General features: G+C 37.8%; 1 protein-coding gene across 7 annotated transcripts in view; it reads left to right on the top strand.

The window, feature by feature from the left end:
- The window catches only part of SCN9A (sodium voltage-gated channel alpha subunit 9), a 162074-nt gene that overhangs the window by 85928 nt on the left and 55907 nt on the right, over window positions 1-20239 (top strand). For all 7 annotated transcript variants that reach the window (XM_041774197.1, XM_041774196.1, XM_041774198.1 and 4 more), the window contains 5 exons: window positions 234-363; window positions 1700-1938; window positions 4991-5164; window positions 5971-6327; window positions 17627-18103. In XM_041774197.1, the coding sequence (XP_041630131.1) occupies window positions 234-363; window positions 1700-1938; window positions 4991-5164; window positions 5971-6327; window positions 17627-18103 (1377 nt within the window). The remainder of the gene's footprint in view (window positions 1-233; window positions 364-1699; window positions 1939-4990; window positions 5165-5970; window positions 6328-17626; window positions 18104-20239) is intronic.

Below are 20239 nucleotides of genomic sequence, written 5' to 3'. Positions count from 1 at the left end.
AATACTAGAACTGAGACAGGAGTTAAGTAACTCTCCAATTATACATACCCATGAGTAGCAGAGCTATGATTCCAACCCAGCAACCCCTAGTCTCTACTTTTATTTAAGAACTACAACTACCAAAAAAAAAAAAAAAAAGAACTACAACTACCTAAGCAAGATTTTATTCTACACCTATAATTTATTAGAATTCTATTCTTAGAACTTTAATTAATCATCTTTTTTTCTTTCAGGGTACAACTAATCAAATACACAAGAAAAGACGTTCCAGTTCTTATCTCCTTTCTGAAGACATGTTGAATGATCCAAATCTGAGACAAAGAGCAATGAGTAGAGTAAGCATATTAACAAACACTGTAGAAGGTATGTAATAATACTTGCTTACTTACCCATGCAGATTTTTATAAACAGAATTTAGATAAATCCTGCTCAGTCTTAAATAGGTATATGAAGTTCTTAGGAAGAATTCAAAGAATAAAAATTGATTATAAACAATAGTAAAGATAACCAATGGATACTAATGGAATGGTCTTTATGTGCTCAAAAAGTTGATAAAGTTTACTGTGATTAAAGACATTGAGTGATAGGACTTCGCAAAGATAAAAAGCTCAATGGTTATTAATGAAGAAATCTAGGCTAAACTAGGGCTGTGTGGTTCTCTCTATATAGTCTTAGAAATTTAAACTAGTCTCTCTGAAATTTTCATCTCTCTAATATGCAAGAAAATAATACGTACTTCCAGATGTCTATAAATGGGTATCCCTGAGCACATTCAGTAAAATTATAAAATGATAATATGTGATGTAACATCTATCCAGATTATGATGAAAAGACATTAAGAAAGCAATTCAGAGAACATAATGGAAACAATAGTGGTTAGACCGTGAGACGCATTGAGAAGAGAATTAAGGATGGCAACTTTTAAAATGTGCTGGCTCCCACCCTCACCCCCTACAACATGCCCCAGAGGTCCCACCCCATCCATAGATTACCTCATACCCAAAAATAGCATGATGGCCTCAAACAAAGTTTCCACCTACCTCTTAAACTTAATGGTAAGAAATGAAAGGGCTCACGGCATGACATATCTATTGAATGAGTCACTCCATAAGTTATTTCTAGTCTCTTGGTTCTGAGATCGTTTTCACCTGTGAAAGGATATATATTGGTGGAAAATATATACTTCTCCATTAAGAAAACATAGGTTCTCCTGTTTCCCATCACATGTTAGGTGTATGTTTCTCAGGGAGTTGCCTGTATCTGCTTTAAGTCATTAATTTCATTGCCTTCCCCTAACTTATACTTTCTCTAGTAAATGAACATTGGTAATGTAAGATTTTCTATGTAATATGCTATGCTTTCTTTTTTTTAAAAGATTTTATTTATTCATGAGAGACACACAGAGAGAGGCAGAGACATCGGCAGAGACACAGGCAGAGGGAGAAGCAGGCTTCATGCAGGGAGCCTGACGCGGGACTCGATCCCGAGTCTCCAGGATCAGGCCCTGGGCTGAAGGCAGCACTAAACCACTGAGCCACCAGGGCTGCCCTATGCTATGCTTTCATAGAAGTACTGTTAAACTTGTAAATTTGTAAACAGAAAATTTGTTTCAGTGTTGGAGTACTGCTGATTTGTACCTGGTTAGGAATAAAATAAATAAATGATTGACTTACTGTTCTCTGCTGTTTTTTTCCCCCAGAACTTGAAGAGTCCAGACAAAAATGTCCACCTTGGTGGTATAGATTTGCACACACATTCTTGATCTGGAATTGTTCTCCATATTGGATAAAATTCAAAAAGCTTGTCTATTTTATTGTCATGGATCCTTTTGTAGATCTTGCTATTACCATCTGCATAGTTTTAAACACATTGTTTATGGCTATGGAGCATCACCCAATGACTGATGAATTCAAAAATGTACTTACTGTGGGAAATTTGGTGAGTCTCTTAATGCATGTTATATAACCATAGTTCTTCTCTGATTGTCATGACTGTCATTTCTTTATTTTTTACATCATATGGATATGTAATTACATAATTATCCATATCCAGAATTCACAGTATGAATCATTGTACCGAGTCAACTTTCTGGTGATACTGTTTTAAGTAACTTTGCAGAGATTCAGAGGTCTGTAACAATACTATTTCCAAAGAGGGTCACTCACCATCTTGGGAGTTGATAGCATGTTTTTCTTTTCTGCTGGCATATCTCTTTGAAGTAACAGTCTGAAAATTTGATACTTTCTTATCCATTTTATAATTACATAGCAGCTGCCTTGTGAGTACATTCTCCACATATTTTCAGAAAGACTATGGATGGTTTGTTTTGACATACAAGTGAAGTATCTGGGCCTTTCCCAAAGTCCGGGGATTTGAATTCTGATTCTGCCTCTTACTGGTTGTATGACCTTTAACAAACATGTTAATCTCTACAATCTTTAATTTTCTCATTTATAAAATAATATATCATTTGTTAAATTAGAAAAATGATTCATTATTTATAATAATAACACCTCATTTATCATACTATTAAGAGGATTAAACACTTTCTAGTTAACGTTGGTGTGGTATATCATAAGTCATTAACAAATTAAGCCTATCATTACTGTTACTATTATCATAATCATGCTGTAAATCAATTAGCAGAAGGAAGCCTTAAGAAGGATACCAAGAAACCAAAATGGGAGAACTGGACACAGAAGACACAGGGCACTATGCTTCAGGAAGATATAGGATCCTACTAGGAAAATGGGTGCCAGAGTGATCTCTTAAATGTGCAGTGCTGGTCACATTTTTACTTAATTAATGCCTTAGGGCAAATGATAAGTGTTAGCTTGTGAGAATCAGTGTGAAGCAGACAGAAGTTCTATTTCATGGCCAGAGGGTCCCAGTTTATGACTCTTCATAAATTGTGAATGATTCTGGATGTCTTTGTGAATGTCTGTCTGAGATCATTTTACTTTTGCCACGATCCCATACCAATGTATCTTTGAAGCCAAAGAGTTTGTTTCTGAGTCAGGCTTCTTTCCCATATATTTTTAGTTGAGTTATATGTACCACATGTGCTCTCTGAGGTAGCATTCTTCTTCCTTCTGTTTCTCTTTGGAAAAAGACAGGACTAGATGGGTGATGGGTAGTAAGGAAGTCACTTGTGTTGAGCACTGGGTGTTGTATATAAGTGATGAATCACTGAATTCTATTCTAGAAGTCAATATTGCATTGTAGCAGAATTTTTTTTGACATTTTAAGAATAGTTTAATTAACTTTTGCCTTATTCTTAAAGAGTTCCTTCAATGGGAACAAAGTAAGAATTTTATATCAGAGGGAAAGAAAAACACTTATGAACACGTATAATGCCTCCTCAACCTGAAAAGCAGGAAAGGATAATAAATAGCAAAAATCAGATAAAAATACTTCTATTATAATAGACAGCATATGGCAAGTGCATTTAAAATTAGCAATGCATAACATTTATTTCCTTGACATTTGTCTTCCAAAGAGTTCACAGTGTTTCGGTGTCAGTTGAAACAGGGGAAGAATCTTGGGGAAGAATCCTTCACATAATAATAGGACCATTGGTAATAATGTCTCTCAGTTCCTTCCAAATCCATAAAGATGCAATTCCTGATGAGTGACTGAGCTCGGGGTCCAAGTAGCAGAATTTTAATAAAAAAGGACTGTCTAGTTTCTAATTGGTGGAGGCACAGATCATGAAAATCAGTACCTTCTTGCTGAGTTGACTAAATCACTGTGAACCTCAAAAGAATTTATCCTGTTTCTTATCTCTTGCCACAACCCTAAGTGTGGGTACTTCCTGCTTGTCTTCTTGATGTTGCATTTTTTTTTTAATTGACACAGCACTTAAAGACTTCACCATTTCCCTTTGAGCCTTCTTGGGTCAGCTTCTTTGAGTCAAATCAAATCTGAATGATTCATAAACCAAGTCCTTTACTGTTTTCTTTTTAAGTCAATCCTTTGATACCAGTGTCATGAATTAATGATGTTTTGTGATGTACTTTTGTGTCAAAGCTTTGGAAGTCTTACTTTAGTTCCCACTGTGTCAATTAAATTCTTTTTCCTATTCTACTGATAAATCTTTAAAGAGTGAGTCAACATATTCTCTGTTACCTTAGCAGTCGTCAGACCAGACAAAAAGACTGGCTCAAAAATTCAGTATCAATCTATACTTCCTTTTCATTTTCTTCCAGAATAACTTATTGACCCACATAACTTTTTTTTTTCCCAAAAAGTGACTGTGTTAATTGTCATAGTTTTATTTATGTGGAATTTTTAAAAATATTTTTCTTTATTTATGTGAGACAGAATGAGAGAGAGCTCGGAGCAGGAAGGGCAAAGGGAGAGGGAGAGAGAAACTCAGGTAGACTCTGCCCTGAGTGCAGAGCCCAGTGGGAGGCTTGATCTCACAACCATGAGATCCATGACCCCGAAATTATGACCTAAACCAAAACCAAGAGTTGTACACTTACCTGACTGTGCCACCCATGTACCCCTATTTATGTGGAATTCTTATATGCTCTTCTAAAATACTGTCTAGGGACACCTGGGTGGTTCCGTGGTTGAGTGTCTGCCTTTGGCTCAGGGCATAATCCCGGGACCCCGGGATTGAGTCCTGCATTGGATTACCCACAGGGAACCTGCTTCTATGTCTGCCTAAGTCTCTGCCTCTCTCTGAGTGTCTCTCATAAAGAAATAAAAAATTTTAAAAATCTTTAAAAAAAATAAAATGCTGTCTAAAGATGATGAGAGCAGACAGGAAAGTTAGAGCTTTTTAACTCTGTAATGCTTGTATTATAGCGATAGAAATAGTATCACCAAGTTTATGGGACTAAATGAGATAATTATATACATTTGTAAAGGATCTGGTACATTGACTAATGCACAGTGATGCTAAACAAATAGTCATAATCATCATTACTTTGATTCCATGCTTTTAAGAATACCAGAAAAAAATGTTGTATTTCTCATTTAGGTCTTCACTGGGATCTTTGCAGCTGAAATGGTTTTAAAACTAATTGCCATGGATCCATATGAGTATTTCCAAGTAGGATGGAACATTTTTGACAGCCTTATTGTGACTTTAAGTTTAGTGGAGCTTTTTCTAGCAGATGTGGAAGGACTGTCAGTTCTGCGATCATTCAGATTGGTAAATATAAACTAACCTTACTATTATATTCCACATATAAGATTGGAGGTTTGAATCAAAAGACAAGATTAGGTCTTGCTATCTAGTATAATCAATTCATTCCATAAGAAAAGCTCTTAAAGAGCTCAAAAATCACATGAATATTTTTATCTTAGCATCTTGAAGACATAGTCGTAATTGAATTAATTTTAGGATCTTGAAGACATTCAGTTGTATATACTAGTATAATAGAAGTAGGTAAAGAAAATATTTCTTTGCCAGTAGGCAATAATTTATTTCACATTAAGAAGCTTATGGTTTACAGAATTTCAGCTCCTACAGTATGATCATTACTTTATGGGTTTGATAACTAAAAGTCAAATTATTGTCCCCAAAATGATTGTTGTCTAATATCAAAAATATAAAAATGTAAAGACTTAAAACATGTTGGGCTTTATCCCTGTGTCAGGCTGAAAAAGTAGATAAAAGTATCAGACTATATTCAAAATAAAACAAAATTTTAAAGTATCAGAAGAGAGAGTTAAGGATAAATTATCAATTCTAAAGGGAATAATATCTGAAACCATAATAATAGGCTTTTATAGCAATCCTGGACTTCCTGCAAATATATGTGTGGTAATTATATTGTGGCAAGCATAACAAAATAATAGAAATACTGAAAATAGCTGAAAGTAAAAAAATAGAAATAATCAATTTTAGTTAACAATGATAATATTTTAGAATTTAAAATTTGGAACAAAACTCAAGATTGGAAACATTGAACATTTTTCATAATAATTAATATTAAGCATTGTGTTTCGTTTTAGCTTCGAGTTTTCAAACTAGCAAAGTCTTGGCCAACACTGAATATGCTAATAAAGATCATCGGCAACTCAGTGGGGGCTCTGGGCAACCTCACCTTGGTGTTGGCCATCATCGTCTTCATTTTTGCTGTGGTCGGCATGCAGCTCTTTGGTAAGAGCTACAAAGAATGTGTCTGCAAGATCAATGAAGACTGTACACTCCCACGCTGGCACATGAATGACTTCTTCCACTCTTTCCTAATTGTCTTCCGTGTGCTGTGTGGAGAGTGGATAGAAACCATGTGGGACTGCATGGAGGTCGCTGGTCAAGCCATGTGCCTTATTGTGTACATGATGGTCATGGTCATTGGAAACCTAGTGGTACGTAATCAGATGTTCACACATTTAAAATTCTGCATAGAAAATATATGATCTTATCAGATCAGTTATTTTATAATTTTAGGATTAATTATACCTGAAACTATTAATTGTAATAGAATATTACTCATTTTAATATAGGAAAGTACAGAAAAGAAAATGAAATATTGTTTCAATTTCCCTGACAGATAACCTATATTTGTATTTTTCACAAATTTTGTTTTATTTATTGTATTTTTAAAAATAATTATTTGAGAGAGAAAAAGAGCATGTGCAGGGAGGGAGGGGCAGAGGGAGAGAATCTTCAAGCAGACTCCTTGCTAAGCATGAAGTCCGATGCAGGGCTCAGCCTCACAACCCGTGAGATCATGACCTGAACCAAAACCAAGAGTTGGACAGTGAGCCAACTGAGCCACACAGGCACCTCTTTACAATATTTATTTTAGGGGAGGAGGGGCAAGAGGGCGGAAGAGTAGGGTCCCCAAATCACCTGTCCCCACCAAATTACCTAGATAACCTTCAAATCATCCTGAAAATCTATGAATTCGGCCTGAGATTTAGAGAGACCAGCTGGAACGCTACAGTGAGAAGAGTTTGCGCTTCTATCAAGGCAGGAAGACGGGGAAAAAGAAAGACACAAAAGGCCTCCAAAGGGGAGGGGCCCCGAGGAGCCGGGCTGAGGTGTGGGTGAGTGTCCCCAGGACAGGAGAGCCCCGTCCCGGAGGAGCAGGAGCTGCACCAACCTTCCTGGGCAGAAAGGGGCCCGCAGGGAGGTGGAGCAGGACCCAGGAGGGCGGGGATGCCCTTGGGCTCCCTGGGACACTAACAGGCACCTGCGCCCCGGGAGAGTGCGCCGAGCTCCCTAAGGGCTGCAGCGCGCACGGCTGGACCCGGGAGCAGCTCGGAGGGGCTCGGGCGGCGGCTCCGCGGAGGGGGCTGCGGGGCGGGAGCGCGAATCCAACAGCGCAGGCCCCGGAGCAAGGGGCGCCGGGACACAGCCCAGGATCCGGCCTCCCCCGGGACAGGCAGAGGCCGGGAGGGCCCAGGACAGCAAGGACACTCCTGCCCCAAGCTGAGCAGATCAGCGGCCCCGCCCCGGAGCCTCCAGGCCCTGCAGACGGAGAGCCCCAGAGTTACTGCGGGAGCTGACTCCAGGGCTGCAGAGCTGGCCCCGCCACTGGGGTTGTTCCTCCTGGGGCCTCACGGGGTGAACAACCCCACTGAGCCCTGCACCAGGCAGGGGCAGAGCATCTCTCCCAAGTGCTAACACCTGAAAATCAGCACAGCAGGCCCCTCCCCCAGAAGACCAGCTAGACGGACCAGTTCCAGAGGAGGTCAAGGGACTTAAAGTACACAGAATCAGAAGATACTCCCCCGTGGTTTTTGTTTTTGTTTTTGTTTTTGGTTTTGTTTTTGTTTTTGTTTTGTTTTCTTTTTGATTTCTGACTGCTTCCCCCACCCCTTTTTTTTTTTTTACCTTTCTTTTTCTTTCTCTTTTTCTTCTCTTTTTTCCTTCTTTTTCTTTTTTCTTTTTCTCTTTTCTGTCCTTCTCTCTCTCTCTTTTTCTCCTATTCCAAATACAACTTGTTTTTGGCCACTCTGCACTGAGCAAAATGACTAGAAGGAAAACCTCACCTCAAAAGAAAGAATCAGAAACAGTCCTCTCTCCCACAGAGTTACAAAATCTGGATTACAATTCAATGTCAGAAAGCCAATTCAGAAGCACTATTATACAGCTACTGGTGGCTCTAGAAAAAAGCATAAAGGACTCAAGAGACTTCATGACTGCAGAATTTACATCCAATCAGGCAGAAATTAAAAATCAATTGAATGAGATGCAATCCAAACTAGAAGTCCTAACGACGAGGGTTAACGAGGTGGAAGAATGAGTGAGTGACATAGAAGACAAGTTGATGGCAAAGAGGGAAACTGAGGAAAAAAGAGACAGACAAGAGAACATGAAGACAGATTAAGGGAAATAAACGACAGCCTGAGGAAGAAAAATCTACATTTAATTGGGGTTCCCGAGGGTGCCGAAAGGGACAGAGGGCCAGAATATGTATTTGAACAAATCCTAGCTGAAAACTTTCCGAATCTGGGAAGGGAAACAGGCACTCAGATCCAGGAAATAGAGAGATCCACCCCCCTAAAATCAATAAAAACCGTTCAACACCTCGACATCTAATAGTTAAGCTTGCAAATTCCAAAGATAAAGAGAAGATCCTTAAAGCAGCAAGAGAAAAAAAGTCCCTGACTTTTATGGGGAGAAGTATTAGGGTAACAGCAGACCTCTCCACAGAGACCTGACAGGCCAGAAAGGGCTGGCAGGATATATTCAGGGTCCTAAATGAGAAGAACATGCAACCAAGAATACTTTATCCAGCAAGGCACTCATTCAAAATGGAAGGAGAGATAAAGAGCTTCCAAGACAGGCAGGAACTGAAAGAATATGTGACCTCCAAACCAGCTCTGCAAGAAATTTTAAGGGGGACTCTTAAAATTCCCCTTTAAGAAGAAGTTCAGTGGAACAATCCACAAAAACAAGGACTGAATAGATATCATGATGACACTAAACTCATATCTGTCAATAGTAACTCTGAACGTGAACGGGCTTAATGACCCCATCAAAAGGCGCAGGGTTTCAGACTGGATAAAAAAGCAGGACCCATCTATTTGCTGTCTACAAGAGACTCATTTTAGACAGAAGGACACCTACAACCTGAAAATAAAAGGTTGGAGAACCATTTACCATTCAAATGGTCCTCAAAAGAAAGCAGGGGTAACCATCCTCATATCAGATAAATTAAAATTTACCCCGAAGACTATAGTGAGAGATGCAGAGGGACACTATCTCATACTCAAAGGATCTATCCAACAAGAGGACTTAACAATCCTCAATATATATATGCCCCGAATGTGGGAGGTGCCAAATATTTAAACCAATGAATAACCAAACTGAAGAAATACTTAGATAATAATACACTTATACTTGGGGACTTCAATCTAGCTCTTTCTACCCTCGATAAGTCTTCTAAGCACAACATCTCCAAAGAAATGAGAGCTTTAAATGATACACTGGACCAGATGGATTTCACAGATATCTATAGAACTGTACATCCAAACTCAACTGAATACACATTCTTCTCAAGTGCACATGGAACTTTCTCCAGAATAGACCACATACTGGGTCACAAATCGGGTCTGAACCGATATCAAAAGAGCGGGATAGTCCCCTGTATATTCTCAGACCATAATGCCTTGAAATTAGAACTTAATCACAACAAGAAGTTTGGAAGGACCTCAAACACGTGGGGGTTAAGGACCATCCTGCTAAAAGATGAAAGGGTCAACCAGGAACTTAAGGAAGAATTTAAAAGATTCATGGAAACTAATGAGAATGAAGATACAACCGTTCAAAATCTTTGCAGCAAAAGCAGTCCTGAGGGGGAAATACATCGCAATACAAACATCCATTCAAAAACTGGAAAGAACTCAAATACAAAATCTCACCTTACACATAAAGGAGCTAGAGAAAAAGCAGCAAATGGACCCCACGCCCAGCAGAAGTAGAGAGTTAATTAAAATTCGAGCAGAACTCAATGAAATCGAGACCAAAAGAACTGTGGAACAGATCAACAGAACCAGGAGTTGGTTCTTTGAAAGAATTAATAAGATAGATAAACCATTAACCAACCTTATTAAAAAGAAGAGAGAGAAGACTGAAATTAATAAAATCATGAATGAGAAAGGAGAGATCACTACCAACACCAAGGAAATACAAACGAATTTAAAAACATATTATGAACAGCTCTACGCCAATAAATTAGGCAATCTAGAAGAAATGGACGCATTCCTGGAAAGCCACAAACTACCAAAACTGGAGCAGGAAGAAATAGAAAACCTGAACAGGCCAATAACCGGGAGGAAATTGAAGAGGTCATCAAAAACCTCCCAAGACACAAGAGTCCAGGGCCAGATGGCTTCCCAGGGGAATTCTATCAAACGTTTAAAGAAGAAATCATACCTATTCTACTAAAACTGTTTGGAAAGATAGAAAGAGATGAAGTACTTCCAATCTCGTTCTATGAGGCCAGCATCACCTTAATTCCGAAACCAGACAAAGACCCCACCAAAAAGGAGAATTACAGACCAATATCCCTGATGAACATGGATGCAAAAATTCTCAACAAGATACTAGCCAATAGGATCCAACAACACATTAAGAAAATTATTCACCATGACCAAGTAGGATTTATCCCCGGGACACAAGGCTGGTTCAACACTCGTAAAACAATCAGTGTGATTCATCATATCAGCAAGAGAAAAACCAAGAACCATATGATCCTCTCATTAGATGCAGAGAAAGCATTTGACAAAATACAGCATCCATTCCTGATCAAAACCCTTCAGAGTGTTGGGATAGAGGGAACTTTCCTCGACATCTTAAAAGCCATCTACGAAAAGCCCACAGCAAATATCATTCTCAATGGGGAAGCACTGGGAGCCGTTCCCCTAAGATCGGGAACAAGACAGGGATGTCCACTCTCACCACTGCTGTTCAACATAGTTCAGGAAGTCCTCGCCTCCGCAATCAGACAACAAAAAGACATTAAAGGCATTCAAATTGGCAAAGAAGAAGTCAAACTCTCCCTCTTCGCCGATGACATGATACTCTACATAGAAAACCCAAAAGCCTCCACCCCAAGATTGCTAGAACTCATACAGCAATTTGGTAGCGTGGCAGGATACAAAATCAATGCCCAGAAATCAATGGCATTTCTATACACTAACAATGAGACTGAAGAAAGAGAAATTAAGGAGTCAATCCCATTTACAATTGCACCCAAAAGCATAAGATCCCTAGGAATAAACCTAACCAAAGAGGTAAAGGATCTATACCCTAAAAACTATAGAACACTTCTGAAAGAAATTGAGGAAGACACAAAGAGATGGAAAAATATTCCATGCTCATAGATTGGCAGGATTAATATTGTGAAAATATCAATGTTACCCAGGGCAATTTATACGTTTAATGCAATCCCTATCAAAATACCATGGACTTTCTTCAGAGAGTTAGAACAAATTATTTTAAGATTTGTGTGGAATCAGAAAAGACCCCGAATAGCCAGGGGAATTTAAAAAAAGAAAACCATAGCTGGGGGCATCACAATGCCAGATTTCAGGTTGTACTACAAAGCTGTGGTCATCAAGACAGTGTGGTACTGGCACAAAAACAGACACATAGATCAATGGAACAGAATAGAGAACCCAGAAGTGGACCCTGAACTTTATGGTCAACTAATATTCGATAAAGGAGGAAAGACTATCCATTGGAAGAAAGACAGTCTCTTCAATAAATGGTGTTGGGAAAATTGGACATCCACATGCAGAAGAATGAAACTGGACCACTCTCTTTCACCATACACAAAGATAAACTCAAAATGGATGAAAGATCTAAATGTGAGACAGGATTCCATCAAAATCCTAGAGGAGAACACAGGCAACACCCTTTTTGAACTTGGCCACAGTAACTTCTTGCAAGATACATCCACGAAGGCAAAAGAAACAAAAGCAAAAATGAACTATTGGGACTTCATCAAGATAAGAAGCTTTTGCACAGCAAAGGATATAGTCAACAAAACTAAAAGACAACCTACAGAATGGGAGAAGATATTTGCAAATGACATATCAGATAAAGGGCTAGTTTCCAAAATCTATAAAGAACTTATTAAACTCAAACCAGAGAAACAAACAATCCAATCATGAAATGGGCAAAAGACATGAAGAGAAATCTCACAGAGGAAGACATGGACATGGCCAACATGCACATGAGAAAATGCTCTGCATCACTTGCCATCAGGGAAATACAAATCAAAACCACAATGAGATACCACCTCACACCAGTGAGAATGGGGAAAATTAACAAGGCAGGAAACAACAAATGTTGGAGAGGATGCGGAGAAAAGGGAACCCTCTTACACTGTTGGTGGGAATGTGAACTGGTGCAGCCACTCTGGAAAACGGTGTGGAGGTTCCTCAAATAGTTAAAAATGGACCTGCCCTACGACCCAGCAATTGCACTGTTGGGGATTTACCCCAAAGATTCAGATGCAATGAAACACCGGGACACCTGCACCCCGATGTTTCTAGCAGCAATGGCCACAATAGCCAAACTGTGGAAGGAGCCTCGGTGTCCATCGAAAGATGAATGGATAAAGAAGATGTGGTCTATGTGTACAATGGAATATTACTCAGCAATTAGAAACGACAAATACCCACCATTTGCTTCAACCTGGATGGAACTGGAGGGTATTATGCTGAGTGCAGTAAGTCCATCGGAGAAGGACAAACATTTTACGTTCTCATTCATTTGGGGAATATAAATAATAGTGAAAGGGAATAGAAGGGAAGGGAGAAGAAATGTTTGGGAAATATCAGGAAGGGAGACTGAACATAAAGACTCCTAACTCTGGGAAACGAACTAGGGGTGGTGGAAGGGGAGGAGGGCAAAGGGTGGGGGTCAATGGGGGATGGGCACTGAGGGGGACACTTGACGGGATGTGCACTGGGTGTTACTCTGTATGTTGGTAAATTGAACACCAATAAAAATTAATTTATTAAAAAAACACAATATTTATTTTAATGGGAAGTTTTCTACTTTATATTCTCTCATTTTGATAGTGATGTCACATGAATTAAATCTGTGGTTTTCCTGTCTCTTAAAAGTCCATTCAAATGTCAAGTTATACTAGTAAATAGAATATGATTAAATTACAATAACAAAAATGAGGTTATAATGGAACAAAGCAATTGAAATGACTGGTCCCATTGCATTACAGTCATATGTAATAAGACTACCAACCATAGCAAGGATCAGGAAACTATGGCTCATGTGCCAAATCCAGCATACATACTGCCTGTTTTTTTATGACCTTGCAAGCTTGGAATGTTTTTTTTTTTTTTTTATATTTGTTCAATGGTTTAAAAAAATAAAAGGAAAAATAATATTTCGTGACACATAGAAATTATATGAAATTTTCAGGCTCTGTAAGGAAAATTTTATTAGAATACAGACATGCTAATTCATTGACTTATTGTCTATGTCTGTTTTACTCTGCAGTGACAAAGTTGAATAGTTGCCACAGAGATTCTATGTCCTACAGAGGTCAAAATATTTTTTATCTCGCTCTTTATAGAAAAAACTTGTCCTCCACTGCTCTATAGCAACTCTTTCACAATTGAACATCCACTTCTCCAAGAGTGTTTGCTTGGTTTGTACTCCTTCTCTGTTTTTTGTTTGTTTGTTTGTTTGTTTACCTACTTATTGGTGAAAACTTTCAGGCTTACAAACAGAAAATTGGGATAAGGGGATCCCTGGGTGGCGCAGCGGTTTGGCGCCTGCCTTTGGCCCAGGGCGCGATCCTGGAGACCCGGGATCGAATCCCACGTCGGGCTCCCTGCATGGAGCCTGCTTCTCCCTCTGCCTGTGTCTCTGCCTCTCTCTCTCTCTCTGTGACTATCATAAATAAATAAAAATTAAAAAAAAAAAAAAAAGAAAATTGGGATAAGATGCTCTTTCATGACTCACTTCAATTTTTAAAGCCACCATGTTGACTTGGTTTAGTTTGTCAGCTTGGCATCAGACTCCTTATTAGGAATCCTGGGAGGTGGGGTATAGTAACAACCAAATGGTTAGCACTTTTACTTTCTACTGACTTGAAAATAAGTTGCTAATTTTTTTGTCCTTGAAGCCCCCATGTCAAAAGTAATTCAGAGCCTACATTCATCAAATCACATATTAAATGGTACTGTTTTGTGCCATTAAGTGGCTAGACATATTCAGAGTAAATTATGCAATCTAAATTCTAGGCCATTGCTACACAAAATATAGACACCATGAGTTAGAATTCTGTAATTACTGATCATCCTTTAGTTGTAGTAATAAATTTTCTAGTTTTATACAGGCTTATAAATCCCTTCCAAGATGAAATAAAATGTATGTTCTCTATCCAGTTCTTCTGAATTTAACATTTGTATTCATAACCTCCTATAATGCGATTTGTTTATATACTTCTTCTTAAAAATTTTGCCATAAAAAATCAAGATGTAGCTTTCTATAAGATATAGGATGTCAAAACATATCATACCAATGCTGTTAGTCACAACTAATTTAAATATTTAGTACTCACTCAGGGTTGTGTGAATTAAGGGGAATTCTTTTAACATTCTCGAATTATTCATTAAATATTTGTATTACTTTCTCTGTGAAAGGAAATGTATTTGGATATTGCAGGATGGATTAAAGATATATACCTGTGAGTTAGTCCATGTTCAAGTTACTTACAATCTATGGACATAGGAAAGTGGTACACAAAATTATCAGATAAGGAAGAAGTGGTAAGTGCTAGCAGTGAGGCAAAAATAAATGCTCTTGACCCAGTAGAAAATGAGGGAAATTCTAAATAGTGACTCAAAGAATTTTGAAGTGGGCCTTTGAATAATATGTTAAGTAATATTTAAGCATGAACACAAGTGTGAGAGCAATGGTTTATTTTGAAAAGCAGTATGAGTTCATAGTTAAAAACAGCTGGGATATCTTGGTGAATGTTTAATCATATAGAATTGGTAATGACTGACTCATGATGATATTTATTCATGATTTACTAGTAATAGTGAAAGACAAGAGAAATATAATTCACAAAACAGATAACCAACTCTTTGTTAAGGAATTACCAATAATGTAGAATTAGAATCTAAAAAGAAAAACAAAAATTTATGTTTCTGATACAGTCCTCTGTGTATGAGTTACATACTAAACAGATCTCAATTTTTTTTTACTTTTTCCTTAGTTCATTTTACTACCAATTAGTTAAAATTGTTAAAAACAATAAGAAAGAACAATAATCAAAATGATGTTGAATCAGACATATATTTTATTAATGTCTTTCCCTGCTTAATCTGATAACGGATGTGTGATACAGAAGGGATTTCATTTTCATTTGTGATACCAGTAAATTTTGATAAAATAGTAGAGTCCTATTATGATTTTTGATGGAATGAAAATTATAGTTATTATCCTTAATAATGATGTGACAAGGCAGCCCGGGTGGCTCAGCAGTTTAGCGCCACCTTCAGCTCAGGGCATGATCCTGGAGACCTGGGATCGAGTCCCACCTCCGGCTCCCTGCATGGAGCCTGCTTCTCCCTCTGCCTGTGTCTCTGCCTCTCTCTGTGTGTGTCTCTCATGAATAAATAAATAAAATCTTTTAAAAAAATGATGTGACAGAAAAGAAGCACATTATTGAAATATGTGGAATCTTGTAAAAGCCACACTCACAGAAACAGAGACCAGAATGTAATGATAACTAGGGGCTGGAGGTGGGGGTAATGAGAAAGGACGGTCAAAGTTCAAAATTCCACCTACAAAATAAATAAACTCTAGGAATCTTGTTTACAGCATGGTAATTATAGCTAATAATACTATATTATATACTTGAAAATTGCTAAGAAAATAGATCTTAAGGATGCCTGGGTGGCTCAGTGGTTGAGTGTCTGCCTTTGGCTCAGGTCATGATCCTGGAGTCCTGGGATTGAGTCCCACATTCCCCTGCGGGAAGCCTACTTCTCCCTCTACCTGTGTCTCTGCCTCTCTCCGTGTGTCTCTCATGAACAAATAAATAAAATCTTGAAAGAAAGAAAGAAAAAAAGATGAATGAAAGAAAGAAAGAAAGAAAGAAAGAAAGAAAGAAAGAAAGAAAGAAAGAAAAGAAAAGAAAAAAGAAAAGAAAAGAAAAGAAAAGAAAAGAAAAAGAAAAGAGATCTTAAATGTTCTCACTACCAAAAAAAAAAGTAATTATTTGACATGATGGAGGTGTTCCTTAACATCATGGTGGTAATCGTTTATAATCAACATGTTGTACACTTTAAACTTATGCAACATTTTATAACAATTATATCTCACTAAATGTGGAAAAATTAAGTTAATTACAAATTTGAAAGGAAAAAAGATCTATTAACATTTGCATTGATTAGGGAGACTAAAGCTATAGAATGAGCCCTTGCCTTCTCATCAACATTCTGGTTAAAACTTAGACACAAACAAACATGTATCTCATAATGAAATATATTTTCTCATTGACAATAAAGACCAAATTGAAAATAAACTATTTCAGAGTTCCTTAGTGTTTTATCACAATTGCTTTCTGTGATTTTCTCTCTTTGCTCCCTGTCAAACTCTTCTCTTAAATCAAACATATTTACATAGACATTTTTAACCTGTGCTCTTGTACTTACATGTCTGAAAAAATTTGTTTTAGGTGGGACCAAATTCGGGCATAAGTCTTTTATCTTCGATTTAACCTAATTTTGATTATTTTAATAAGGTAGATGTTTTTGTTCGTGAAGAGTCTTACATGAAAGGGTATTTCAGTTACGTTTTTGTTTCCTATATAAACAACATTTAAATATAATTTAAATACTTTCAACCCTCTGTGAGATTTTGTTTTTGTTTTCGTTTCTGTTTTTACAATGTCGAGACCACCTAGACCCCTACCTCAGGGAGGAAAAACAAATTGTTTTGTACACAAATAGGATTTTAGGAGTTGTCCTGCCCTTTTTTATTATTTCTTCTAGGGCCAAATATTGGCATGAGGCCATTCAGTCATAATGCCATTATCTCAGTTGAATTGGTTCAGTGGGCAGGTCCTTTTGTATGCTTTAAAAGCCTCATTAAGTTGCAAGCTGGCACAATTCATGGACAGAATATTTTATTGCAGGAGCTTTGCAAGTATTATATGTTCCATTTGTTGCAACAAACTGGCATTTATCTTCTGGGAAAAGTGAACACAGAGCTTGGCATAGGTTACTTCAGCACAATTGGCTCTTGTCATTATTTTCTTGTTCTACCTTTTTCTTACAGGTGACAAATATTAATTACAGGTACACATTAGGAGGGCTTTTTATACCCATGAAAAGGAATTTGGCTAAGGGACTCCTGCTGCAGATGAACTTAAGAATGATATAATAATAGGGAAGAGAGCGTCTCTTTGCTCCTCATGCTGAGTCCTTCTTGGGCATGGCTGACCTCTGCTCCCCAGAGTTCCCAGGATATGTGATAGGAGAGGATAGTGGTGAGGAATCTAGCATCTTCTCTAACCCATCACATGTTCTCTCTGTGGGAAGAAGTGCAGGGATCTTTAATCCTGGCTTGGATTTGGGCCTGTATTTCAGAAAAAATATGCTAATTTTCTTTTTTATGTTCTGTTTCCTTATTTCTCCACACTCCATCCCCATCCTGATGTAGGTCCTCAACCTATTTCTGGCTTTATTATTGAGCTCATTTAGCTCAGACAATCTTACAGCAATCGAAGAAGACACTGATGCAAACAACCTCCAGATTGCAGTGGCTAGAATTAAGAAGGGAGTAAATTATGTGAAACAAACCTTACGTGAGTTTATTCTCAAGGCATTTTCCAAAAAGCCAAAGATTTCCAAAGACACAAGAAGAGCAGAAGATCAAAATAGTAAGAAGGAAAATTGTATCTCTAACCGCACACTTGCTGAAATGAACAAAGATCACAATTTCCACAAAGAAAAAGAGAAAATCAGTGGTTTGGGAAGCAGCATGGACAAATACTTGATGGAAGAAAGTGATTGCCAATCATTTATTCATAATCCCAGCCTCACTGTGACAGTGCCGATTGCACCGGGGGAATCCGATTTGGAAAATATGAATACTGAGGAACTTAGCAGCGATTCAGATAGTGAATACAGCAAAGGGGTAAGATTGTTTCATACCCATTGTTTCATGTTATTAATCAGTGTGAAACCAATCGAAATCTCCAATTTTGCCAAGATAAGTTCTTTCTAATATTGCAGACTGATGAGGAGTTTCTCTTTTTGTTTGTTTAGTTTTTGGTTTGTTTGTGAATTTACACAGCAGCTTGCTGAAGGTTCATCTGGTAAGGTTTTACACTTACTGGTTCTTAATAATTGATTCTCTCACACTTAGCTAGATCTGAAAGCACCAGGTACCTTTAAGTCTTTGCTTCCCTCATTTCCTTTTGTTATCGATTGTAAAGTCATATGCAGTTTCCCATCTGTTGAATCCACCACTCCTTATCACCTTTGCCTTTGCACTCACTACTTCTTGCTTAAACCATGCCAGATAGAGTCCCAGCTGGTCTCTGTGCCTGCATTTTCCATCTACTCCAGGCCACGTGTTTAATTTTACTCAGGTTCAATCCTAATCATTGTCACCCCTTTGAAGTATGCTTGGCCCCCCCAAGCCTTCTGAATTATAGGCTGTGGATAAAGTCTTCACACCGTGGCCCCAATCAGCTGACCGTCCATGTCCCCTAGTGTTTGCCTGGTTTCCTTCTGCACCACAAGTGCTTCGTGCATCACTCTGCTTGGGATTTCCTTCTTCTGTCAAAATCCTATACATGTTCTTAAGACATTCTTCGTGTATAAAATTATTAGTCCTTACATAACACGGCTAAAAAAAAAAAAACAGGGCAGGGTAAAGGTTACATGAATTAACATGGGTAACAATGCTTATTAGAACAGTACTCAGAGTGTTCAAAAGCAGTAGCTTATTGCATCCTTCCTAATTTCTCCCCAAAGACATAGGAACTCTCTCCATTTTGAATCCTGCCCAATTTTATGACTTTTCCTGAATTTGTTTTTTAGCCTTAATAATTTTATTTATTTATTTATTTTTTTGGAGAAAATATCATATGTGTAAAGTGGTACTCTAAACTCATTGAGAAGAGGAACTTTTTATCAAAACTTTTTTATATCTTCCTTCTCTACACCTGGTTTCATATATTTAAAGTAACAGTTTTTTACTGTTTTTATTAATTGAACAGTGTTTTCATTAATACAGGATATAAGGACCATATGTGAGTTTTATGGCAGCTCTGTAAAGTTTCAAGGTATTTTACTCCTTTCTTTAGGTCACATTTGAAAGTATTTGACAGGTGTTTATCACATACCCTCTATCTGCTTAATCCTATACTAAGACCTGCCCTCCATGAATTTCTAATGGATTTGGAATAAAAATACATTCCGGTGTGTGTGTGTGTGTGTGTGTGTGTGTGTGTGCAGTGCTGAGTGCATAGTAAGTGTTCAATACTTACTGAGTGAATACATGACTATATAAATTAAGACTACGTATTTCTATGTAGCCAGAGACATTCTTTCCAAGATGACAAAGTATGGAACAAATATTTTTTATTTTTAAAACTTTTAAATGGAAGAAGTACTATCTCTAAAATTCAAAAATATGGTTGTTTCATCTTGAAGGTGGGAAATCAGATTACACATACCCCTTTTCAGGAACAGTCTTCTGAGCCTAGTCTCATGTGGAAAGGGAAACGAGTTCAATTGCTCATTTTTATGTTCATGGAGACCAGAGTTGAAAAGCCACAATTACTTGGTAGACTCTAAATAAGTTTGGGATTTCAGGTGTTAAGACACTTTGGCTGCTGGCAGAGTTTATCAAAACTTCTTTGAATCTTAATATTTGGAAGAATCGTCTTACCTGGTCATTTTTCCTTCACTCAAAACCTAAATGGATCTCCTCTTTGGCTGGAAAAAATCTTATTCTTACTATGTTAATTATAACATTTTAAAAGGATTCTTATAGATCTGCCCATTTAGCACCTCATTTTCTGAAAAGGTAGCAGTAAGAGGAAGTGACTTTATCCACAGTTATAAGCCTAGCTCAGAAACAGAGCCATGACAGAAGACCCAGTCCTGTTTCTACCTTCCTTGCCCTCTTTGTCCACTTCAGGGTTAAACACACATCCCTATTGGGTTAATACCCAGTATTTCTCCTCTGGGGTAGTGAACCAGGCTTCTGAAGAATTAACATACCCTGTGGCATCCAGAGGAGGTTTGTGATTTAAAGAAG

The sequence above is a fragment of the Vulpes lagopus genome, chromosome 11 (assembly GCF_018345385.1).
Source record: "Vulpes lagopus strain Blue_001 chromosome 11, ASM1834538v1, whole genome shotgun sequence".
NCBI lineage: Eukaryota > Metazoa > Chordata > Mammalia > Carnivora > Canidae > Vulpes > Vulpes lagopus.
This window is presented reverse-complemented; position numbering and strand designations above follow the sequence as displayed.